The sequence below is a fragment of the Neodiprion lecontei genome, chromosome 4 (genome assembly GCF_021901455.1).
Source record: "Neodiprion lecontei isolate iyNeoLeco1 chromosome 4, iyNeoLeco1.1, whole genome shotgun sequence".
Lineage (NCBI taxonomy): Eukaryota > Metazoa > Arthropoda > Insecta > Hymenoptera > Diprionidae > Neodiprion > Neodiprion lecontei.
In genome coordinates, this window is record NC_060263.1 from 41,048,242 (window position 1) to 41,075,416 (window position 27,175).

At 38.4% G+C, this 27,175-nt stretch overlaps 1 protein-coding gene and 1 long non-coding RNA gene across 6 annotated transcripts in view; both read left to right on the forward strand.

Annotated features, from left to right (window-relative positions):
* Positions 1 to 1,105: 1,105 nt before the first annotated feature.
* LOC124293873 lies at positions 1,106 to 2,980 on the forward strand. 3 transcript variants are annotated; one of them, XR_006903748.1, is made up of 4 exons: positions 1,106 to 1,158; positions 1,668 to 1,743; positions 1,839 to 2,091; positions 2,248 to 2,980. It is a non-coding gene; the product is annotated as an uncharacterized LOC124293873 (long non-coding RNA). The 3 variants fall into 3 exon arrangements; XR_006903747.1 differs by having other exon boundaries at positions 1,668 to 2,091; XR_006903746.1 differs by having other exon boundaries at positions 1,668 to 1,906.
* Positions 2,981 to 12,785: 9,805 nt separating this feature from the next.
* LOC107217211 (aquaporin AQPcic) overlaps positions 12,786 to 27,175 on the forward strand; it is a 39,065-nt gene continuing 24,675 nt past the window's right edge. The window contains exons 1-2 of one of the 3 annotated variants that reach the window (XM_015654661.2): positions 12,849 to 12,975; positions 17,145 to 17,359. In XM_015654661.2, the coding sequence (XP_015510147.2) occupies positions 17,197 to 17,359 (163 nt within the window). In that variant the 5' untranslated portion in view covers positions 12,849 to 12,975; positions 17,145 to 17,196. Of the gene's footprint in view, positions 12,976 to 17,043; positions 17,360 to 27,175 lie in introns of those variants that run through there. The other 2 variants (XM_015654907.2, XM_046737319.1) reach the window with 2 other exon arrangements.

Sequence of the window (27,175 nt, forward strand, 5' to 3'; positions counted from 1 at the left end):
TTGAAATCGTGATCGGACAATGATGATTAATGATCCGTTGTTACTTGATAAAAACTATTTATGTAAACTACTGGTTCGCAAATAGTTGCTTCATTCCTAGATCGAACAATCTCAAGATATGCAAAAAAATACGGCTAGAGTGGAAAATCACGTCTTTCACACAGAATACACATAAATATTTTTATGTTGTAAGCATTAGAGGTTCTCGCTATGTTTTTGCGATTTGTCAAATTATTTTTACAAAACTGACCAACGAATACGTTTGATGTCAAGGCATATCGATGTGTCGTTGAAGCATTGCCAACATTTTCAAAAATAATATTTTCCAGTATCGACACAAAACATGTTTGAAAAAATTTCTACCGTTAGATTTCGAAGCGGATATTTTAAGCGGGATTAAATGATTTCAAAGCACCAAATTGGCGGTAACGCGAAATTGAGTGAAAAAAGTTATGCAGTTTCTCTTACTGCATCAGTGCTCAGGTATTTATGTTAAAAAATGGGAAATTTGATCGGAGATGAGTCTTTCATTCTCGAGGGATTTCGAAACGCTTAACCGATCACATCCCGATCAGGTGCCTCAGGCTAAACAACGAACATTAGTGACTATCGTCTGACAATATCCACTTTTGATCGAAAGTCCTTGACCGGTCTACTTGTAGCGAATTAGCGTCTGCTTCAAGTCGTGGCGCACACTTTGTACCTCAACATGAACCTGTTGTATACCACAACCTGAAACACCTTTTTACAGTTCGTCAAACAGATTAACTCATCATGTTGGCATTCAGGATATTATCAGACCGTACATTGGCAACAGCTTTGGGTGTATCCGGTTCGGCACATTCACATGCCGCAATTCGTTGTGTCACACAGTCACACCTTGGCTCACAATCAGCATGAGAGAACGGCATAGAAAAATTGATTACCCTATTGTATACAGTCGCAAAGAAGGAACAATCATCCTGTACGTAAGTTCTTGCTGCGGAATTGACGTGTACACGCAATTCGGTTATGCTATTTGCGATAGATTACATTCGTTAATCGTCACACCTGTCGTCGGAGTTACTTCACAGCTCGTAATGCTAGGTATGCACATTGCCATAACAATTCCAGCTGTTACGTGTGGAGCATTGGTAAGAGTTTCATCTATAACACAAGGTATGAATAGATATTTTTTACAAATTATTACACATTCGTGTATAATTGCGAATCCGTGATAAAATGCCTGACAGATGCGTTAAATAACTGGTATTTGTATTAAGAAGTAATTTTTTTGATGGTTTTTCATTTCCAACTTCTATACGCATTGGTTATACATGTCGCACTGTAATGAATAAAATAAGGTCAACCATGACGAGAGATTGTAATTCTTGGTATTTTACAGACAGTTTGTTCAAGGAAACAGAGTTTATAATTTTTTAAATTCTCGAACATTTTCCTCCTGGGGAGCTCGCTGGTTTTTTTTCGCTTTATAGAAGTGGTCATTTATATAAAACGATGTAAATGCATGACAACACGTGGCTTATATGGATATGAAAAACAATGATCACAACTACTCTTATTCACATACCCTTCAGCAATTCAAACGCTTCCAGATGTTCCTATCTCGTTTCCATTCATTTAGGTATAACAGACCCATTTGTAATGTTTTACAAATTTCTCTCCAGGCCTAGCAACTGACTTCATCTCCCGGCACTAATGAATCCAAATCGTGATCAACGAATAACAAGAAATACATTATGGGTATGTTAGCCGGGCCGTAAAAAAGATGTAGAAACACAGCAAGGATATTCGGATTGAAATTGATGTCTGCGATAATTCATCTCCCGTTTCCCCAGGCACTTGGAGACGTCGGTATAAATACTTCCCCGAGGACGATCATTGTCGTCCTCCGCAAATCCGACTTGTACGTACAATACCTGTAATACAGTGCGTGCGCGACTCCTGCAGGCAAAGATCAGGGTCCTGCCGCAAAAGGGATCTCACCTAATGACCCGTTTCAACCTTGTCTTTGGGCACGGGGTCATAAATTCGCCATTTCGATCCGGGGCTTCTTTGTTTATGCTTGACGATTAAACGCCGAGTCCAGAGGTTAAAAATAAAACTTTCGATGATTACGGATTACCGTAGTTGTCTTTATTTTTCGATTGTCATTACAGAGAAGGCGATTTCTCTTCATTTCTCTTGTCTTATTTTTTTTTTTGTTAAAATGGCGTGGAAAGTGAAAGATTGTTTTTGTTTTTTCAGTATTCACCAGAGAATCACCTTATACCTTCGTCATTCTACTTGGTGACTAATTCCTCGACAGGATCATAGAGCGATACTTTTCGCCGCAGCAAAGCGTTCATCGATTACTAAGCTCGGTGCCATGCCGCGTTACCTTCGGAATGATCGCAGGTCATTATCCCTCGTTAAACTGGTATTAATTACTCGGTCGAGTGTTTATAAGAGTTCAGAGCATGTTCCGACTGTCGGTAGATGAGTTTGTATCAACGGCTGTTTGACTTAAGCTCACTGTTACGGCAGTGACAATTATCACGTCGTCGAGTAAATACCATCGGAATGATGAAGTAGAAACAATTTACTCCATTTGTTTCGCCTTATACTTGACCCATATTTTAATAATTTTTTACCTCACTGCCGTTTATGCGCAATACAAGTTCGACGGTAATTAGCCGTGAATTCCATTCGCGGTCAAAGATTTCCATCTAACTTACTGTCGTGTAATTAGGGGCTACGGACGGCAAGACGCCAAATTAGATGTTGTGTAAAAAAAAAGAAAAGAAAAAAAAAACAATTTCGCCAAAGTGTGCATCCTAACGAACGCAGTTCAAGCATCAACAGTTTTCTAAAAACCGATTTGCTTGGTTCGTGCACGTCCTATATTGCATACTTTGAACAATTAGGTATAAATTTTTTAGAAATTATAAAGTAGAAAAGAAAGGTGAAGAGTGAAAAACATTGGGAAGTAAGAAAAGAATCGGAGAAATTAATACTAACAAGCTTACCTACTTCAACTGAAAATGATTTTTAATATATAACCTTACATAGGAATTGATATTCGAATTAGTTTCAATTTCCCTTCCCAAAGATTCACTCCCTACAGGACTTTACAAATAAAACACTTTTAAAGAACTGTTGCAGTCAACCGAATATCACGTCATCGTCTACGTCAGATTACCGTGCAAGTTTTCAGTACCAAAAATTTCACTGGTAACGGCCATGAATTTTTTGTTCAGAAAATTGTCGTAACGACGGAATGCGAGGTCTCACCAGAGATCCCGAGTTTATTTGATCACCGTAACAAAACCAGCCAGGTATTATATCACTCGAATTAAACCGCGAGACTAGCCCGGAAATAGAATCTCTTACAATTAATCCCGCGTGTCGGTTTGATGGGCTTTTTTTTTATACGGAGTCAGGTCGAGGTCCTTGCTGTAATACTGTGTGCATAGGACCGCTTTAGGATCGCAGGACTCGCACTTTGTGCAAAGGACGGGCGTGGCAGGTGGTTAAAAAATTACGGGTGATTAAGAGCCTGGATAACCGATCCGAGCCAGACTAATGACATCGATTTATATCGATTATGAGAAAGAAAGAAGCAATTTGAAATTACCGCAATGAGAAAATTGTAAAACTATTTTATCTCAATCAGACACTGCTAAACTGACGTTCAAGTTACGAATTGACCATAATTTTAGCACCGCTCATTTTTTGCACCGTATAATTTTGTTTTCAAGTAATTCTTGTTCGAGACACAGATTTGTACTTAAACCGAAGGGTAAAACTTGTCCTATTTTGGAAAATTGCGCTGTAGTTTGGTCAAGAGGCCTTTTTACAAGTGTCCTTACAAAGAATGGAGCCTCCAGGGCTTCTCCAAGGCTTTTTCTTCAGTCGTGTTTCTCGGGTCTTGAGGTGAAGGAAATGCTGCGGCATCGCTGCACCTGCATTTTGCGGTCTTCGTTGGGATTGTCGCTTTGCACCGCGCCATCTGGTGGACAAAAATCAAACCAATGGAAACAGGCTGACGGATCATAGTCGACCGTGTTTTTGGTAGATCAGGTATATTATTGATTATGTTCAAATAACTTACGTGACACGAGTGATTTGAAACACCGAGAATTACGATTCACCTGCATTAAGATTAAAAACTTGGGTTATGTGGTGACAAAATGGCGCCGACAATCGTTCTCTGAAAACGTCGCGAAGACGTTTTCAAGTACGCAAAGTTTTGGTTCTGAGAATCGATTCGAGTATCCGCGATACCTGCGTGGGTATTTTGAAGGAAGCAGCACATTCCAATTCGCAACGTTTGTTCCATACTTGCAAAAATGTTGCACAATAAAATTCCACGGTACGAATATTTGGCGAAATAATTGCGTTTGGAAAAGAAAAGTCATTTTTTGACAATATACGCGTGTTTCGTGCTTATAAACTTTATTCCAGTACTGCAAAACACTCGATATAAATATGATTATTACAAAGACACGCGCCTAGAATAATAATAATCGCATTTATATTCGCCCAAAACGCCCGGCACTACGCCATGGTCGCGATTATACGACACATATGAAACAAACGCATTACGTGGCTGCGATTCATGCTTGTAATTTAATACGCGATATACGTCGATTTGCAAGGATGACCTTTAATTAGCCTCCCAGTTTCTTCTTCATTAATTTTCTTATTTAAAATCGTAATCGTTGAATCTGTAATAAATCGTGACACGTTAATAGCGAAAAAATCAGCACCGGGCTGAAATCATTCTCATCGCCTGCAGTTACACTTACAGTGAGTAAATATGCTGCAGGTTATAACATTAACGACTCAATCAATCCTCCTCGTAATTACAAGATTTTTATACCCTCAAGCGTGTCTCGAGTGCATTTTGTCTGTACCGAAAAACCGAGAAGAGGTTCGAATCTTTCGCTAACGAGGTTGTTACACTCCGTTATGTACACACACGAGAGCTTTTATCCGGCATGTAAATTATTCCGAATCCTCGTTGGCGGGTAGCCAAAGGGAATAAAAGGTGTGGCTCGTTTGATTGCTCACGTATCTAGGGTATGCAGGTACAGTTTTTTCCGTACGGAAGACGCATTTCACGACCAATTACCATCCTTCGATCGAACGGCGTATCGAAATGTTCATTGTCAGGCTTCTGGTTCGCACGAGGCAGCAACCTGGAACCCCTCGTCGAGCACCGACTTCCGGTAATCAAACCTGAAAACCCCCCTCGAGTTATAATAATTGCAATTTCGGCTAACAGCCGGGGTTAATGAATCTGCATTAAAACATATGAGGCTGCCCATTGCAATTTTCAAACACTTTAGTCGGATCAATTATTGCTCCGCTTTGAAATTTCCTGACAAAAGATTGCACAACGCGAAGTCGCATCGCGTCATGATAAAATATCGTTAAAATAACTCAAACATATCGCATCAGACTTCGATGCTTTTTTTCTTATACATATACGTGCAAGATTTATGAATTTCAGTACATTGTGATAAATCAATCACTCGAATGATAAGTAAAAGTTAAGTCAAGAGATGCAAGGATAAAAAAATATAAAAAGAAATTTGGCGCGATAAAGTCGAAGTAAGATAAAATCTTTGTTTTTCAATTTGACAGCTATTGTAAATTCCAAGTCGAGATTTTGATTTACATGTCACGCTTAATTAAAACGTCTTTCTGTAATCGAAAGATTTACGCTGGTGCACCAGTATTGAATTGTTTGATGGCAGTAATTAAGAAACAGATTTCACGTGTCTCTTCATCGCGCATATATATACACACATATATATATATGTCGGAGAATGGCCAGATAACACTCGCGAACTTTGTGTTTTGCGTGTGGGACTCATGATGAACCACCTTTTTATTCTTTTACAAGATAAAAACGGAACTTAACTTATTGAACAAAGCTTTTAAAAATTCAACGTTTATAACAAGATCCAAAATGCTCAATGTTTATTCTGTTATTGATCTTTGCCGTAGTTTCTCTGGAGACCGAATAGAAGAAAGCGGTGATAATCCTCCTCGTTATTCATTTCATTATCCTTGACATTGACATATATATATCATTCAGACAAAGGGAAGCATGAGCAGGACATTTTATGGATATGATACTGAAAATCAAATAATAAATTCAAATACCCATAGAATTTGAAATATTTTCATAGATCTGTAATAATCTCTTGTAGCAACAAACCATTACTGGATGGTTGAATTACGGTTTTGCGTGTGGGCGTATAACCGGAAACTATTGCAAATACAGGAAATCATTACATAGTAAATTGCAACTGAGTGTCAAAAACGTTCGTGAATCAAAAGTATGTGATGAATATATTAGTAATTAACAGCCCGTTGCGGCACCACTCGCGAATATTTTCAAATGCTTCTCGTGGCGAAGCTATTCGACGCAGCCATACACTGTTAAAAATCTCTGTATGGAACTTCCTACACTGTATCGGAAGTTTTATGCTGTTACAGAACAGTGAATGCACCATACATTTCCTGTTTATTCAATTTACAAATGCAATAAATTTACCACGCGATTTAGTAAATTTAAATTATTTTTTTTGTTCTTCTACTGTAAATTTTACTAAAATAAAAAATTTTCATTGCAAATTTGAGACAAATTCACAATGACTTACGTCGCTGCACAGATTTTGTAAATTTCATTTTGTAAAAAACGTAACTCGATTGAATAGGTAAAAATTAATCGATTCATCGATTGTTTCAAATTTTTTTGAAACGGTGCATACGAGACCAACATTTCATAAATTTCAGCATGTAGTCTTAAAAGAGGAAAAGTTTTTCGACAATTTCTAGTTCGTTAAAAAAATATTTTTCAATTTCAGATGAAAATATTCATTCATCTTTCACTTGTTGTATCAAATAGGTACTTACAGTAAGTGAGACAATGATTATAATTGATACTTTGATAACATAAATTGACGTTATATAGCATCGTTCGTGAGAGTAAACAACAAAAACCGACCGCTAAGAAAAAGTAATCGAATCGATTGATTAGTAGAGTTTGAAAAGTAATCGATTATACTCGATTAATCGATTATTTTTCCTCATTGTTACGAAGACAAAGAGAACAAGGAGAAGATTCCCAGTCATTTGGCCGCCTGTGCGTCAAGTTCTACGTAAATCATGCCACAAATCGCTAATCCTTGATCAATCATCGGATTAATAATTCCGTCGGCGAGTCGTACCTGCGTCAGGTTATACGGATGGAGACGACCTCCCGCATGTCTCAGCCGGGTTCGACGTCGGTCATTTAACCGTCTTTGACTGTCCAAAATAACGTCAAGTACATCAGTTCCCCTCCACCCCCCGTCATCGTCACGATGTTTTTTCTTTTCTATGGGTTCCTCGTGTTCACTGATACAACCCGAAGGTAATGTCGCATCGGACAATCAGGCAAAGCAAGCATACGGGGCATTCCACGTCAAATTAGCAGCCCGTGTACCTCACCCTCTTCGATTCTGACAATTTTTTAGTCTGACTTTCTTACCAACCCGAAAAGGTCTTGCGATTTTTTTCTTAGATTTCTCCAGTATCAGTGAAATTTGAAAAACATCGAAAAACTAACTCCGGCAACGTCATTTTTCAAAATCTGAAAAAATTCACACAGATTCACAGAATATTAGATATATTTTTCGCATGTTTTTGGTTTTCCAATGTCGGTATTGGAGTTTTCTTTCCTTTTGTATTTCACGATCTAAATAGATCACGGAATCGTGAAAATAATCTATTTAAATTAAGGCATATTAGGAGGAGAAAAAGATAATTCCAAGATGGAAAGCCTAAAGAGGTACAAAAAAAACGGAATAAATATTGAGATCCCGTTATCGAGACATGCTCAAAAATCACTTTTCAAATCACAAAATCAGTGAGAATTTTTTCAGATCTGCAAAAATAGTGTTTTGGGTATTGACTGTGCAATTTTCAAAAAATTTCACGTGTTGCTAAAAAAATCTGAAAATATTCGCTAGACTCTCTTCGGTTGGTAAAAACATCATACTAAAAAAATGATCAAAATCGAAGCTGGTATGCATCGGCCGCTAATTTAATATGGAATGCCCCATACACAGGTATAACAAGAATTTGCCGAGATGTTCCGAATGACGCAAGAACGCATATTCTCAAAACCGGATTGAGACTCGATGAACGTCTATTGGGATTGTCACTTTTGCAATACGTCATCTGGTGGGAAAATATCAAACTAATGCAACGAGGCTGAAATCTGACCGTTGATCGTTTTCTTTCGCGTCTGGATAGTAGAACGTGTATATTATTGACTGTGTTCAACTAATTCATGCTACACGAGTAATTTGAAACGTCAAGAATTACGATTTCCCTCGATTTGATCGAAAAACTTAGGTTATGTGGTGATAAAATGGCGCCGACAATCGATCTCTGACGTCACGAGGACATCTTCAAATGCCAGGCGTACTTTTCAGCTGTACGGACGTATATTTTATCCAGCTGGTGCGGTAAACGAGGAGCGAAACGACGCGCTGATTACCGATTAAACTTTCATTTACGCAATGGCAAACGGAACCAACGCTGAAATCAAACGGTTCGATTCAAGTTCTCTAAAAATCTCCGGATAGGCCATTTCCACGGTGTTCTTCGTTATTCTCAAGCCATCGACGGACCAGGAACAATCGGCTATCGGACTACTCGCGATGCGTGCAAAGGTACGTTGAGGAGGTCTTTCCATGCACACCTTGCCTTCCGAATGGATGCTATAATCGTCCTAATGTCACGCTCGTGCGATGTTACGTACCTTCTCTCGGTTCTTATTTATTTTTTTTTTCAAACGACCTTCCTCCTTGTGTTTCGTATCGCGCCAGTAGCTACGTGATTTGTTGGTCTAATTGCCCCGGCAGCAATGTGCAGTGGTTTACAATGTAACGTAATTCTGTTCGTCCGTGTTACAGAGTTTAACGATAAGCGTTACCGATAGATCGATTAATCTTTAGTCATCGTTTAACGCCGTGTCACAAGAAACTTTCTTCAGCCATTCGCGTACTTTTATCTAAATCTCCCATCTACGCCGTACCGCAGGTGTTGATGAAAAAGACGTTTGCACTACTAGATTCCATTTGGAGCAGAACGGAGAAAATTATTGCAGCTGGCATTTTGTACGAGTGATGTATGATCGGATGGAGTGGAAATCAGGCCGTGTATTGATCGGTTTATTCGTTTTTCCTATTTTTTTGTCACTGTAATAGCTATTTACTAACTTTCTTTTGGAATATTCTTTTTATTATTTTTTACATTACGCCATCTTGGTTCTCCGTTGGGAATGTTTTTATACCACGTGAGCTCTATCGGCTGTTTCTACACACGTAACACGGTGTTATCATTATTATTTATTATTATTCCGGATTAGGTTTTAAAATTTACAGAATCATGCGACCGGAAGTGATCAATTTTCGACGCTGTAAAGGTTTATTCAAGTTGCATGTACGTACGTTGATTCTCTCTGTACATAAAAAAATCAAAAAATATTTCAATTTACTTTGACGAGATTGGATAAATTTTATAGAACTCCCGACGGTCGATTTATTTTCTCTCTTTTTCTCGTATTGTCGTTGTAAATTGAATCGATACGTTGTAACAACGTATACCCGCAGCTCATAAATTAAATATAAATTGCGAGACAAAAATTCCGCCGCGAAAGTAGTTGACGATTGTGTTTTACAGAGTGTGGAAATTTGTCGTGATCAGAGTTCTCTCGATTTGCGGTTCAACGGTATTATAATACATTTGCTGTAACGAGTTGCGAGTGAGCTTGAGCTCGCGAAATCGTTGTGCAATTTCTACCGCTTGGTTGCGTAATAATAGTCAGCAGTTTCGGTCTTGCTCCCGCTATTTGCAGCTCCCGTGGGAGTAACTTTGATACTTTCCTCTCTCCGCGAATTGTCTCTCTAATCGCAATTCCATCCGATCTTCCATAATTTCGCATTTCTTAGTAAATTGCGAATTTTCATTAGAAATTTCAATAAATCTCCGATCCGAATGTCAGCCTTTTGCGTAAATATAATTTCCCTTACGGAGATCCCAAGATTTGGACACGAATCGATTCTCGGTAGAAGAAATTGTTAAACACATTTCCTGATTATCGAAATCTCGATGATTTTTACACACATTACTACATCTTTCTCAACTTTACTCGCAGTATTTTTTCTTTTTTCTTTACTTCACTTTGTGCTTCTCCTCCTCCGATCAGTGTTTGAAATATCGAACGTGTTAAAATTCGTGTTAAACCTAAAAAAAAAAAAAAACGTGGGGCATTTACTAAACCATCGTGCCCGAGGTCATTTGACCAGTTGACGCGATCCATTTCGTGACAAAAATTAAGAACGTCACGGAAATATGTCACTAAGACGTCGCACGTTTGTCTCGCTGCAAGGTTGCACCGTTAAATTCAAGTGTAATTCAAACGTCGAAATAATTCAGTGATATCACTTCTGTTTCACGCTGTACGGAATTATATATTAAAATTGAAATCTCAGCACCTGATGCCGTATAAAAATTATCAGATATTCGAACAGAGAAATGCAGCGTGGATTCAATCGCTCCGCGGATCAAAGTCACTTTGGTCTCGTTTCATTTTCACAGAGAAGGATTTAATTTCTTTCTCATCAGACGCATCCAAGTATAATATCAGTAACATGTGTACAGATAACATATCGTCAGCAGACGGCGAAGAATAGAAAATTGGCTAATACACGTAATCTTTGCAATCGATTGATTATCATATCAATGCATCATCGGAATATCTTTTCTGCTTAGAGGATATCAATTGTATCTTGTAATGAATTTCTTATCACATCCTTTATGCATACATATTATAAGTAGACCACGGATCGATGAACGTGAATTCGCGTTTCTAATATCTCGAGTTTTACAACCAATAACTCAAGATTACGCGCTTGATATACAAAAACTGTATTCCTTTGTGTAGTAATATTTTATCTGAAATAGAGCCGTAAGACAGCCGGATGTAAACGATCGTTTATAGCCTCGATTTAAGAGGCAAGACTAAACAAATACAAGTAAAACCATGCGATGCGAAATTCATTTCTGAACTTCGCGTATACAACGTCTACTGTAAAAGTCGTCGTGGAAAATGTTTATACCCGCTGATGGAGTCGCAAATTTTATCGCAGCTTACAATTAGATGGGAAATATTCTCACATCGCTGATAAGATAAATACAGGGTTTAATCCTTTAGTTGGATCTGGAAAATACCGTTACAGGTTTATCCGGGTAATTAGTAATTAGTGCCAGTCGAAATGTGATTAGATTAAATCTGTATCACCGCCGTGGAAAATTGTCTAACAGGCCGATGCGATCCGCGAATTAACTTTGTAGCGCTTATACGATTGACTAACGAGCGAATTCAAATACGCGAATCTCGAACTATGGATGAATTTTTTTTTTTTTTTTTTTTGACAACACGTTTCCGCTTCTCAATCGATTGGGATTCTTAATATTTACTACGCATTTTAATTTGAGTTAAAAAAAAAATATCCAAACAGTTTATGGAATTATGCAGATTTGGACAAGATTGGAGAAATTAAATATTACAGAGAGAAATCGAAACTTTTTTTTACATTTTCTTGTACACTTATTAACCCCGGAATGGTGACGTTGATTTTTTTTTTTTTTATTTGTTCCGATAATGGGGAGGGGGGCGGAAAAAACGTCCCAATCTTGTAAATTCCATCTGTCGGGTTACAGATCATATCGTAAATGTTTCTACAGGGTATCGTTTTCTTCGTTCTTTAATAAAGAATCACGCGGGCCAAAAAACTTTTTGCTTAAGTTAGCAAAAAATGGCGAAAAATTAGTTACTTTCGTGTCGAAAGCTCAAGCTGTTCTATTGCAGCGGTAGGTTTAAATTTTACGTGGGATGTTATTTCACCATTCACGATTAAAGTCCTTGAGAGGATCCTACGATCAATATATGCGTATAATAATCAAAATATCAAAATATCAAAGTGCAGAAAAAAATTACATCAACTTCATCGTATCTTAACGTTAGGTTGATTCTTCATGAAATTACCGTCCACTCTGCGAAAATTTCAAAACGTATTTGGCTCTCTACCTAACGATTACGAAGGCAAATTTTTGAATGACAGCCAAATGTTAAACGATTATCGACCATCGGTTTATATTAATAAGAATCGAGGCGAGCCGGTCTTGAAAATAACAAATTAATTCACGACAATAAACCCGAAGGAATGTACAAAACTGGTTTTGTAATGTTTCGATCGATTAATTATAGTATGCGAAGGATTGGATTTATCGAAATATACAAGAGTGCTTTATTCATTGAAGCGTTGTTGTTGTTGTTTTTGTTGTTGTTGTTGCTTTTTTTTTTCTTTGTCGTTCTTTTTCACGCTGTTGCCGTTTTTGTTACTGCTGTTTTTCTTTTTTCTCTTTTTTTTTTTGTTGTCGCCGCTGTTGTTGCTGTTGCGGCAGTCATCCCTGACAGATGATTACGGTCGAATCGATTCATCCGAGGCACGTATAATAACACGTGGTATCCTTTCGACGCTCCGTCGAGATGCGGGTCAGGCTACCCGGGGATCCGGACCTAGGGGTTGATATTTCGTCATAGGAGGGTCGGCGATTGCGCGTCGCGCATGTCCTTGGAATTTCGCCTCTGTGTTGGGGTTGGACCAGACCAGCTGGTGCTGCGCTCCGAAATATCCGATCGCCATCCTCAGTCATCCCGGAGTGGTGGGAATGCCAACTGCGACATCGTCGAGTACAGATCGCAACTCCGACATACGCACGATGAATTCGCGAGTAGACTTTACCCGGGAATCAGTAAGACTTTTTTATTCACCCTGCAGATCATGCTTCAACCGCGAGTCCGGGAACAACGCCGAGCTTCGGGGCGGATTGACAAAGTGATGAAAGTGCCGGAAGCATCAAGTAGGTACTAGAAAGGAGGCGAGAAACTCTTTTAATTGATATTTAAATACCATCTTGATACAATTTTACTATTCAAAGCTGACGTCGAGTCGACCTGAGCGTATAACTTGAATCGATTCGGAATTGTCATTTCTTTTTTTTTTTTTTTTTCGCACTTCACGGGAGCTTTTGGTAACTATGAGTGTAGACGGGCATCAAGACATAATTTCGGCACTGTTTTTACGGTGGATTTCCGAATTTCGTACAGAATTGGGTGTGTTTGGTGACGAAAAGTCATTGCAGTGCGTTTCAACATTCATGTATGGGTACATAACAGTTTAATCTCCAACTGTGAAACGACAATGATTCATTATGCGATAGAAATTCACCAAGTTACCGTTGGCATATGGTCTACGGTTATCGGCTTTAGCGTGACTAGAATAGCCTTATTTATTCTACTTTACCGCCGGCAATGAATTGCGAATACGCATAGTTGCATTATCCGGTATTTGGAAAGCGCGGAGGAAATCCTTCTTTGGTCGCAAGTCAATAAAATAAGCCTTTCCTCGCGCCGAGTCGAGTGATTTGACTATTTTAAGGTCGGAATGCATACCAATTTGAATCGTCGCTGTTTCTTGGCGTCGAAACGGTGCACCGTCTGCATGTGACTACGGAGGATGGTGCCAGACGTCGTTTCGTTACACTTGGAGTGAATTCGAGCTTGTAGCGGCGGATCGGAAACATGAATTCGCTGGACTTAGAACCATTATTTATACGCGATGACCGTGATTCACTTCTGAGCCAATTGGAAAAAAAAAAAAAAATAAAATAAAAATCTTCTTCCAACAGTGCTCAACTTCGCATTTCTCGACTTTCCGCGTGACCCAGGATTCACGTCTGACCTTCACGCCCTTAACTAGTTACCTATCTTACGTATCGAAGCTTCGATTCCACTCGACGGTGAGCATCTTTTTCTTCATCAATGCTGGTTGGTTTATGGAACTGAATATCGGTGCCACGGAGTGTCTCGGTTAATTTAAACTAACGAAATGAAAAGCTCGGTTGGATCGAATTCGAAAGTAGAATTACGCGAACGTCTATCGTACGATCTTAGAGTAAGCTCTTCGACTTATCGGGTCACGTTTTACGAGACTAGACGTCGAACACATCCGACGACTGTCCAAGAAAATCATCAAATCGCGTTTTTCTCGTTTGTCAAAAAGTGATGAGGATAATTTCAACCGCATCATAAGATTTGACGATTTTTGTTTGATCCGATCGACAGATGACATAAAGAGCTTGCGTCGCTTTGCACGAAACAACTGTAGTTGAAACAGTCAGGAAAAACGTGGTATAAGAATAAAGTTCAATATCAGTCCGTGTAATTCAAACAACAGATATGTCGTACTTGAGCCAATTGAATAAACGTTGACTTATCGCTACGGTGTGTTCGAAATCGATGTACGGGTCCTTATTTGTTTGATTTCAGTACCTATTTAAGGCCACGACATGTTTGCGCGATAGACCAACAGTGACACCTGCGTTTCGCTTCTTCTTCGCTACTTCGACTTGCAAAAAGATTTTGCCACGGGAACAGTTGAGGTTTATCATAGAGAGTGCAATACTTACGGTAATTATTTAATATACCGGTAATGAGGTTGTGCTGTAAATCCAGTGTTCACGTTCCGCTCGTTTCAAGCGGAATGACGCGCCCCATGAATGGTGAAATTTAAAACTGTCTTTGTACAGAGAGACTTGTTCTCCCATCTTGACTGACACCTACAGAATTTTACGACTGCCACGTCTTCCGAGACGTCTTCGTCTGTTGGTCGTTCTCGAGTTATAAAATTGTTAAATTATATTTTTAAAGAATCGCCGGGTCTTCGCTATGCAAGTTCAACTTTCCAATGTTACTTTTTACAATTGGTAAAATATCCGGTCGTCAGCCGTTGCTAACTTATGGTTGTATCGCATTTTACTTTCGAAAATGGTAAATACCACGATACAATTTAGTTCGATATTATCCGATCAATACGCATTTTGAGCAGATTTTTTTGCTTTTTTTTTCAATCCATACTCGAACAAACTTCATTATTTCTCTGATTTCAGTTTTGATTTGATTTTATTCGATTAAAAGAAACTGAATTAATTTCACAGGTTTAGAATTTATGGTAGAAAATATGGTCGAAGACACGAAATAATCACAATAACTTGCACGGTGTATAAGACAATAATGTTTATCCAGTCTACAAATTATTCAGTCTAAGCGGCAAGTCTTGATTATGCATAACATGCAAATCATATGCAAATAAACCGTTTGCTTTGGTTATCAAATTCGTTTGTGGATTCAAAGAATCGCTGGTTCAAAAATAGCGATAATCATTCGCTCATAATCAGTAGCTCTCTTTACTTCTTTTTTTTTTTCTTTTTTCATTTCACTTTTGCAGTAACCGTTGTGACAAGCGACATTGTACTATAATACCCATTATAGTTAACCCATTCGCTTTTTTAAGTGCACGAAATAGGGGTAAAATTTTCTGAAAAATCGATTACCGTGATTAATTTTGTAAAATTAAAAAAAAAAAAAAAAAAAAAACACCATCAATTTCAGCAACGCGTCCGAAACATCTGAAAATCGTTGAAAAACGTGCTTACCGTACTCAAATAAAAGCAAGTTCGAGTCGATATTTTCATTTCAAATGAAAACCGATTAAGGGGGTATTCTAGTCTAGAGGCCCGAATTTCGAGCATTTTTTGACGGTGAATAAAATAAAAGCTATTGATATTTTTACTATCCATTTTTTTATCATTTATTTATTTATATATTAAGAGCACACAAAATGAATTTAAAAACAAAAAAATAAATTTTCATGGAATTATGCGTCCTTGAAGTGGAAGGGGAAAACAAAAGGCAGTATCTTCGTCGCCACGATTTCTACCCTTGTGGTCATCAGAAAAAAAAAAAAAAAAAGATTATTAATCTACATAAATGCAGCTATCGTACTAACCAAAAAAAATCGAAAAAAAATTTTTTTTTGCCAAATTACGGCTGTCCGAAAAAAATAATACGTTTTTTTTGACTTTTTTGGACGTTTCTGAATTTTTTAAAAATAGTAAAAATTATTATTTCGTTATAATAATGGTTCGTGCGATAGAGACATGTATTGAGAAGATTCTCACCAAATTTCAAGTAAATCGGTTCAATAGAACTTGAGAAATCATGTCAACCGTTTTGAAAAATGTAGTTTTGAGAAAAACGCGTTTAAAGTATTCGTTCCAGCCGAGCCAGTATTGAAGACGTGTCACTAAAATAGCTATATCTCTGAAAATAATTGAAATTTTGACTTGTCCTTTCAAGGACACATTCTTAAAAGGTTAAGCTTTGAAAATATAAAAAAAAAAAAAATCGATTTTTTCAAATTTCTACACTAGAATACCCCCTTAAAACAACAATATTATTTCAGCGGTATCGAGATCCGTGTTGGGATGAAAAAAGATTATTCCTCAGAAATTAACAACGCGTTAGATCAGAACCGTGATTTCGCATGATCTCGTCCGTGTGTTAAAAAAAAAAAAAAAAACGGCCAATACGACGATCGTCGAAAGATCGTCGTTATCTCGTCGGGGGTGCGCGTCTCCGATATCGGTGGAATTTATTTTCGTCTAATCCATCCAATAAGATTTCGCGGCTGCCGCTGGACAGTGTAATCGCTGAGGTAAAAAATTGCGAAGGAGGAAAGCGGCGGCCGGCGGTGGGTTTGCAAACGTCCGACGAAGCCGACCTGCCTAGTATTCGAGACCGCGGTTTGCACCGAGTCTCGATCTCGCGACATCGTATAACAGCGCTGCTTGCTACTCGCGAGCGATCAGTCACTCGCCGAACACGCGGCTCGCCGTGCACCTCGAACGCACAATTGTCCGACAACAATAACAAACAATTCTGCAACACCGCGAATCGGTCGCGAGCTAAGCTAATTTGCGGTGAGTTTCGCGCGCGGGAGACGCGAATAGAACTCGTTGCGTCGAATCGTCGGATTGTTGGTTGTTTTTTTTTTTTTTTTATTTTGTTTTAAACACTTTTATTTTCAACAACAACTGTTCGCAATCGTACGAAATATCAATTTTCACAGAATTTGCATTTCGGTATTTTTATATCGCACCTGTTGCAATATCGTGTGTATATATAACAGAAGAGAGGAGAGTTTTGGGGGATACAAGGTTTCTTAGAAGAGAATCCGAACGATGGAGGCTGCCGGTATTTCCATCATCTCTGCTTCGGCTATTGCCGATGTCGCCGCTTCTCCTAGTCGGAGATCGAGGAACATGAGTCTGAAAATGGGGAGAAATCAAGCGGCCGGGAACAAGATACACGCGGAAGAACAAACCGTTAAAGAAAAGCCAAACTGTGAGTAAATATAACGAGCTGCACGTTTTCGCACATTGATACTTATGCGTATATACAATGCGTGTATACATACGTTATGCATGTGTGTATTTAGTCGTCATTTACGCTGGTTTGGTTACGAATCAAACCGGATACGATCCGACCTTACGAACCCTCGGAACCCTCGACGAATTATCGAGCGAATCATCAAGCGTTTGCAAATTTTAATATATTCCTTTCGGCGTTATCTTCTTTTCTCCAACAGTGCTTGAAAAACCGGTTTCGAAAACACGCGTTCGTTTCGTGATCGTTGTTTATATATATATAATTGTGGAACGATATTTTCTTTGTTTTTTTTTCAACACTTGACATTAGCTTGTTGAGAATTATTTTTCTTCGGACGTTATACCGAGACACGTGCCCCTCTCAATCAATTTAGTGCTGAAATTTTTCTCGACGAATCTGTCTAAATATAAAAGTAGAAACGATCATACATTTCTTCGTTTCAGAGTATTCGATGTGAAACTGACATTCCACTTTCAACGTTCGTTCTACAGCGTATAATAGAATGGAATACAATGAGAGCAAATATTATCACAAAGATCCAAGCATCGACCGCATATATTTATTTAGTCGATAATGTTATTTTTTTTTTTTTTTTTGTGAAACATGGAATATCGGACTCATTGTCTGGAATTTCGATAGCAGATTCTTATACTTGAGAAATTATAGCAGAGTCGAAGTCAATTTTACAAATCAATGCACATCGCTGCCCCGTCTTTGCTTTCAGGGTTAATTTATTGTTAATATAATTACGGTCGCGCAGTTGCGGGACGCCGTCGAAAGATGGCGCGCCTCGCGCCTTTGCTGGTTTAAATTGTTGGAGGTTAGCCGTGATTTGGCAACTCGAATTCGTCTTGATTCGAAAACTGCGAGTGGTAAAAAAAAATTTTATCCTTACCTTATCCTTTTTCTTCTTACCTGTCCCTCGAAAACTTAGTTTTCAGCCCTCGAACGAAGGCTCGTGAAACCAGAACTCGGTAGTAAAATTCTAAACGGTGACTCGTCTGGTTTGAATCTTTCAAATACTCCAACCGAAATATCTCGAAAACTGTACAAGTCGGGAAGATGTTTTTGGTTTCGAATTTGTAGACAGTAAAATTTTGTATATTAAGAAAAAAAAAAAAAGTTTAGACATTATTTGTATCATCTTATAGAACTGCGTTCATTTATTTAATGCAATGAACTTTAAACGTTCGTATCGATTACATCATGAACATTTAGGCGTACGGTTGTCTGTACCTTTTTTTTCTTTTAGCAGATTTCATCATCTACAAAATAAAATAAAATTCACGGTTAAAGTTCATTGCGAAAACCGATCGACGAACACGTGATGCAGTGCCTAGAAACTCGTGACGGTATGCTGATACAACTAAGGATCTCTAAAGTCTGATCCCCCCTCCGTTCACGTCAAAAAAAAAAAAAAAAAATCACACGAGGAATTTAAAAAAGATCAATGTTGAGGACCGTATGTATCTTTGGTTAGAATTATATATCAACTATGAGATTAAACTTTCCGCGCAGCTTAGCGCGGATATTAACTATACGATTGTTAGATCTACACCAGATTTTGATCGTGCAATATTCGACTCGACAGCAACCCTAAAGCGAGCATTTCTCTTGGCGCGGAAAAGAAAGTCGGATTTTACGATCCGTTAGCTCCAGCAATGTTCACGATCGTGTTAGTCAGGCCTCGGTCCAACATTTTGTTATTAATTTTCCACGCATCACGATCCGTGCGATGTTGCGCTAATGAAATTAGATAGCAATTAGATATACGCGACTCTACTGTATTGGATATGTCACACAATTCGAAGCTTGACGCGGTACGAAAATCGTCGAGCTTGTAACGGAGAGGAAGAAGAGGGCTGATGGGAAAAAAGCTTTGTTACAGAATTTCACAAAGTGCCGACTGCCGCGAATAACGAAATCGAATTATCGCTCTGTGCACGTGATAAGTCATCGATAGACTTTCTGTTCATCCGTTGTGATAATCGATTTAAATTTTCCACGCCCCACGTTTCTGTCATTTGACGTCATCGGAAGATTGCTGCGAACAAATTTACTCGACTTGCTTGAAACCTTGTATTGAGTAACATAACACCTCGTTTTAACCTTTCCTAGCAGATTACAGTTTTTTTTTTTTTTATTTGTTTGTTGCAAATTTTAGATAAGTGAATTTCAACAATTGTCGACGGTTTCGTTTCGAAGCGTACACTTCGTCGCTTCTTTTTCAACTCTGTTTTTGAACATTCTTTTCGGTTTATCGGGTTAAGAAATTAGTATTGATAAAACGTTGAAAGATTGTTTCCTTTGCGCTCCAACCATAGCCGGTTGTTTTTCTAATTCAGGTACGATGTTTTTCATCAATAATTATTGAACTTTGAATTCTGCAGCTCCGTTGATAGCACTAAGAGTGAATAAACTGGCGTGCAAATTGTGAGCTTCAAAAACATTTTCAACTTATATATACTTTTTTTTTCAAATCTGAGAAATAACGCGTGTTTTTATTGCATCCGAATAGCTTCGGTAAATTTCCAGATTCGGTAGACAACTTTTGTGCATGTGTAAATCTGAAAAAAACATTCGACGGTACGTATCGAGAAATATTGTAAAAGTTTGTATCTACATCGATTCTAATAGAAATTACATAAAAATATTTGGGAAATATAAATGTATTTTTTTTTTTTTTGTTAGTCGTATTTCGCTTTTTCAAACACCATTCAAATAATCCACTAATTTACTATCATAGTCGTAGATTAAGTCGGCGAGGATCAACATGAGGATAAAGTTCGGTCCGGATTATTTTAAGCCATCTTGAAATTACGCCCATACGAGGCTGACATAAGCCACATTTTTATGAGCGAATCACCGAATCGAAGGCCTTGTAAAATTTGCCAAAACCTCATTGCCGGACAATTTGCACGCTTCGCACAATATTCGCGCGTTATCTATACGGCTCGGGTATCAGTGATATCAGTGAATCTTCTAATGATCCGGGATTTAGAAGGATTTCTCAGATCATCGGGCATGCACTCGATCTTCAACGACAATTAGTGCAATATCATCCGTCCCGACCTCCTTATCTTAACTTCCATATCTCATTCACGATGTAAACAAAAACTCGTGTACTTGAAGCTTTATTTACCGTTTTCACGATTCTTTGAATCACACAAGTTTCGTTGTCAGTCAGAGACCACGTGACCTTTGCTCCTCGATTAGTTTCAAAATTTTTCGAGTCAATTTTGCCGTATAAATTTTTTGCAATCGACGTAAAATACTTTGAGTTAAAATAGTTTCTGAAAAAAAAGTCTTCCACACGTATCTCGACGAGCGTTCGTTTGTAATTTGTTCCGCGCTGGAGTTACGCAATCGCATGAGAATGTCGCCGAGGAAATTTCATCCGCTGCCGAAAATACTTGACTTCATTTTTGTTTGAGTTTTGATTTATCAAGGGCGTTTGTAACGGGTGAATCGTTTTATCGAACGATGCCGAATGAAACACGGTTGAACAAAGGCAGCGTGTATTTGTTATTCATTTTCATTATACTAATATTTTAAGATAGTCTGAGGCTTTTATGATACCTTGGATGGCAAGATACGAATTCCGGAATGTCGAAAACCAGAATGGGAAACAAAATTGAATGACAGATTATATAAACAATAATGAATGACAAACGATTGTTTCAGTTTTTTATTTTTCTCGTCATTACTTGATTAGGTATGCCAGACGTAAACGACGATTTTCAATCGAGTTATCTCAACGATGCAAAACACTCGTATATCATACTGCAAACAAACAAATAATGTTTTCAGGCTGATGACAAACAGTTGTCATATTTATAAATATTACAAGATGATTATGGTAATTATTTGGATTGCGGTATTTCTCCTTCGAAGCAAGCCTTCTTCCTTGCTTCTTCAACATGAAAATCTATTTCATTTCGCCTATTTCCTGGCGTTGAGCGACCGGTTTCATAGAAAACTCCCGACACGTATGGGGCATTCCACGTCAGTTTGACCAGGGTCTGACCCTCACCCTTTTGGATTTGCTCCGCAATTTTTCACATTGTTCTTCCAACTCTAAAAGCATTCCAATTTTCTTTCAGACGTTTCTACCGTTCTTATGACAATGACCGCGACATTTTTGAACTCGAAAAAAATTACGTAAATTCTGTGGCCAGAATCAAAAATATTTCATTTTGATTTTTTTTCTGAATTTCCAGAGTTCGATACATCTTCCCTAATATAACAACAATCTGCAAATTTTAATTCAACCTCAAAATTCAATAATCAATATAACTGAAAAAGAATGATTTTGTAGATTGACGTTTTTTTTTTTTTCTTGAATTTCTACTGTAATTTACAAATAGTTGTATCGGGGAAGATATTTGGAACTCTATATCTTCAAAACACAAAAAAAAAAACATTTACTAAAAAAATTTTCTTAATTATTTGAAAAATAGCGTTTTGCTAACTAATCTTCATTTTGGTTGGAATTGGCTATTTTTGGTTTTGGCCACAAAATTTATGTAATTTTTTTCATAATTTACAAAAACGTCGCATTTGTAGTCAAACTATTCTCATTTAAGGAGCTCTGACCCTACTCGCATTGACGTGGAATGACCCGTATACGTCGCAATTTGCTCAGGTAAAACTCCAAGCGATGAAATAGTTTTAATCTCTTAATCGGTAAGATAATTGATTGAAATGGGATTTCGACCTTCGTAAAAAAATCGTCTGCTACAATTTCGACTAGATATGTATCAACCTGCTTTCGCTCCCTGTAACCTCTACCTTTGCCTTGCCAGGTCATCGTTCAGAAAATGACCGCGATTGAAACTTTATAGTAACGCCAATTGTTCATTGGATTGCACAGAGACGTAATTTTGTTGTACTATATTGATAAATTGTGTCATTTCGTGATATACATTGTGCAAAAATAGGTAAAAATTTTATTTCAAAGCCTCCAAACTTCTTCTAGTTACGCTTGATTTTCCACATTTCTCGTTCATGCCGATAAACGTGTTTCGCCAATTTATCGGTCGAGTAGATAAGCGTGGATGAATTCCTTGCGGCGTTTTTATTATACTTTCGTTTTAATAGAAAAAGTACAAATCTTCGGTGTGTCGTAACTGCAGCCGTAGTAAAGTACAGTACTTTGTAGATTTACAGTGAATATCTTGGAATTACAGTGTAAAATCTAGTGAATTTTTAGAAGACAGGTGATTATCGCTACCTTGTCATCTTTCTGCACTTACCAAACTTCCTTATCGACGGATTATTGTCCACCGTTTCCAAGATGGATAAGTTCGTGTCCGATGTGTACATTGTGACAATCCGATTCTGAGTTAAATACTTTTGCAAATACAGGAGGAGCGACAAGTCGGCAATTTATTGCCGAGCAAGATGGACTTACTGTTGACATTGCTCGAGTCGTTTCTGCTTTTGCAAATTTATCCTCATATTCATTTCACACAGTTATTACAGCAATCGGCGAAACGCCTGGAGCCACTATACCTTGTTATAATATCCGGTTTCTGCCGCACTGTCGAACTGCATTAGTCGGTTTTGTTTCATATAATTTCGCAGTTAAACCGAACCTCGAATCGCACGTGCTGCGAGGCAGTATTTGGAATTTCGATCGGTCCGAAAATGGAACGACTTCCTTTCTCTGCTGTAGGGTTTACCAGATCTCGGCCTACTCTCGATCAATTCACTTCTCAAAATGGCCGTGACACCCAAATTGCGAATTTGATTTTACGAAATGATCGGCACTCGCTGGCGAAATCGAAACCCTGCCATGTTTACCAACATCTTGAACGAGAACGGAACCGTTGGGCAACGAGTGAAGGAATTGTCAATTTATTTTTGAAAAGTAATTCAGGTGAAATTATTAAATTTTTTATTATTCCAAATGATTTAAAAATTTAATACCAGTTGATGTTAGTATTATATTTAAAGTTATTTAATTTTTATGATAAACATATTTATTAACATGCAATTCACATTTTTACTTTCTAGGGAAGTTAATTGTAATTCCAAATAAAACAGGAACCCGCAAGTAGCCGTTAAAGTTGGTTTAAATTTAATTCGAACGACGATAAAGAGCACGTGTACAATCCAACGCTGTCAGGCAGTATTTTAATTCTCTGGTCAATTTCAATTCTGACGAAAAAGTCCTGACGAATTTCACGCCGATGTTTCGACGGGGCGTATACGAAAGGTAGAATGTAATCGGAGATCGTATAGCCGCGAATATACATATAAAAGGAAACGCCTGTTTGCCGAACTTTTCCGCTTTGGCATGGCGCCGAGTTTGTTACGAGTTTCAGACTTGTGCGAAAATCACTGCGTGTCTTGCGGCCGGTGACGTCGAAACGGTGATCATCCGGAATAAACGTTCGTTATATACGCATAGATGGTACATGATGATAATAATATACACCATAAGGATGGTATCGATCAAACAAAACGGGATGAATATTTGTCACGGCAGTGTGACGTCATAATTGGTGCACAAGCTTTCGTACTTTATATCACGATCATCTTGATTTAAGCTTAAATCAGTTATGATAATTCGTTCCGGAATCAAAAACGCCGGTATGCAATCGAAGACTTTGTCAAACATCGTCGTGTGACTTGCGTCTTGCAAGGAAGGGTACCTATCTCAGATCGATGTATCCGATTTCATTTCTTTCCTAACATGTTATAGTATAGACTAAAAACACTTTAAGGGGGTGAAATCACTCACCAATTTTTTTGTTATTTCTTTTTTAAACTATAAAGTTACATTTTTCATTTCTCCTTATGAGAAAACTTTTCCAGTTGGATCGGTTGAAAAATATCATGTTCTAATGTAGGGAGTTTACTTTAGAGGGTGGTTTCACCCCGTTAAATTTTTTAATGGCCGATGAAAAAAAAATACGTGTCGTTTATTTTTTAGTCTACTACACAACATATTGCAAAAGAAATGAAATCGGCGTGATCGATCTGGGATACCTTCCTTATTAGTGGAACATGAATACGACCGTGAAGAAAATGCACTACGAAAATAACAAAAGAACGATGGTGGAAAATCTGTTATCTTAATTTTTCCGTCTTATCACGTGGTGGACACCATAATATCGACCCCGGTCGTAACTCTGATTCTTTGCAACGACTCACCGTTGGACTACAGAGTCATTACACGAGATCTTACACGTCGACGTTGGTAAATATGTCTTTCGACACAATTTGAGATTTCGTTTCACCTCAATATAACAATCGTCGCGCAATCGCACGAGATACAAATCTTTCGTGTGTAATCAGTGCCGCAGAGTCTCGACGCCAAGGTGCATTCCTATAATATCTTATACTCGCGATCCTCTGCTATATTATTTATAATCAAATAAAAAATGCGTATCGTATTCAATGATGCAAGATCAAGACGACGGTGACGAAAATCTCAAGTGCAATATTTTACACAAAACACTTGTCACAGTTTTCCCCAAGGTGTAAATATCATAAGCGTCGGCTTGATTTCATCGTTGTGAAAATCCCTTTTACGAAATCAGTCGTATATAATTATGATACAATGTCACGTGGCCCGATGAGCCAGCAAGTAGTTGAACCAGTTCTGGTATCCTTTGAATATTTCGCGGAGCGATCCGTTTCGACCGATATTAAATTATGCCGAAAACAAGACTCACCGATAAATCTTAGGGAAATTGTGACGCAAAATCTGAGAATTGACAAAAAGAGGAAATGCAATTGCTGATTTTATCCGCCGTCGATTACACGAGAAAGCACGGTGATGGTCGTGGGAAAACACGGGAGTAGGTTATGCGGAGTGCGTGTTTAATTCGCGTCGGGAAAAATGCACCCAGAGAGAGAGAGAGAGAGAGAGAGAGAGAGAGAGAGAGAGAGAGAGAGAGAACAAACCATCTGGTCGACAGCCAACGCCACAAGCATTCGCGGTCGTTCATCGCATCGCGAACTTGACCCACTGTCGGTGTGTATGATATATATATTTGTATAACTTGTTTCGCTTCGTCTCCCCTTCCATCGTTCCTTCGACCACGTGGCGCTAAACGACGACGACTCACAATCAGAGGGACGGAACGTAACGGAACGGAACGGAACGGTGCCGGTAATCGCGGCACGAAACCACGACGACAAATAACGAAAGCCATATTCCGCGATGAGGATGCGATTATGTGCGAATCAAAAATTACTCCTCTCCTGGAAAGTATAAATTATTCGTTATTCAGGGAGCCGGAAATTCAGTCTCGAATTGCAAATAGGTGATCAGAGGAGAACGAAAAATGACTGTTCAATTAAACGTGTGTTCCTTCATGTTCAGGTGTTCAATTAACCCCACGAGTCACGCGTTATTGGGCCGAGTCAGCTTTTGTAACAAGATAGTATTTATTATATTGTTTTCGGGCTCGCTGATTACAAGTCGGAAATCAAATTTCAAAAATTCAAAATGGTGGATCTAATACGTTGGTCGGAAATTTGCAATTTGATCGAATACTGTCAGAAAACTTTACGCGAGAGTTTGGATTGGATTCGCCATACCGAATTTTCAAAATCTGATATCAGATTCGTAATTAGCAGCCCCAAAACCCCATGGACAGAGTTTCCTCTCCGGATTCGATGAAAAAAAAAGGACAAAAATAGGTGGTAAGAATACTTACCACTGTTGCTCAAAGGGTAATTAAAACACTTTAATGTGTTACAAGATAATTCGATCGATCAAGACCGGTACAACACTGTACGGTCTACGCAACGGTCAATATTACCGTTCGTGCTAATCGTAGTAATAAATACTGCAACAAAGCCTCTAATGGCATTGGCTAATGGATTGAAAGGAAGAGCGAGAAACATTCATGTCCCAACGGACAAGTGGATGAACAGCTAGGTTTATCTGTAGAAAGAAAGTTACTTTTTAGGGACAAGAATCCTTTATTGTTATGGAAATTCGACGGGATGAAATCGCTGTTTCAGGTATAAAATCGCTAATTCTATGCGAATAACACTTCGGCAACCTTATTGCAGACTTTTCAGGAAAATTCTTGTACCTTGTCACTTACGTTCCCAAGAACTACGATGGAAAGTTTGACGCGCCACGATGTTACTTTCCGACTTATTTATCATAACATCACGAAACACGTGACGTATTATAAGATCCCAGCAACTGTAGACAGCTTTGACAGTTCTCTAAATAGAATATCACAACCTGCGGAGTGGCCAACATTTCCTCTAACCAAGGTCACGCTCTTGGATGGAAAGCTCTTTACTCACACTCGCCCGTTTTCCCGACTTTACTCAGCATCGCAGAGTCGGTTAGTTTCCTGAAACGGGTGTAATGGCACACTAACGATATACGTTGACCCGTACACCACGTATAATCCATTCCTAGGATATCTAATTTACTCACTCTCCAGTACAGTGTCAAAGTGAAAGTTCAATGATTCAGTTTTGGGTAGCGCGAATTGCAGCAAAACAAAGCGATTCATCGCTGAAAGGCTGAAAAATACTCACGCTTCTCATCGCGAAGCTTGTGCCAAAGTCTCGTGCCAAGTTACAGATCAAGGAAGAGAAAAGAGATCCGCCAAAGTTCGTCATGATTGCAGGGTAGCCGGTATGCGAGACTCGTTTTCCCCTCCATTCGACGAAGCCTGCAATTATGGAACGAGGGCAACTGAATCCACATATCGAAGTCGGGAAGAAGTTTATCGTATCTTTTCTCCCCTTGACTCGCAAATCTGTCATGCAGTTGCAGAACGGTAT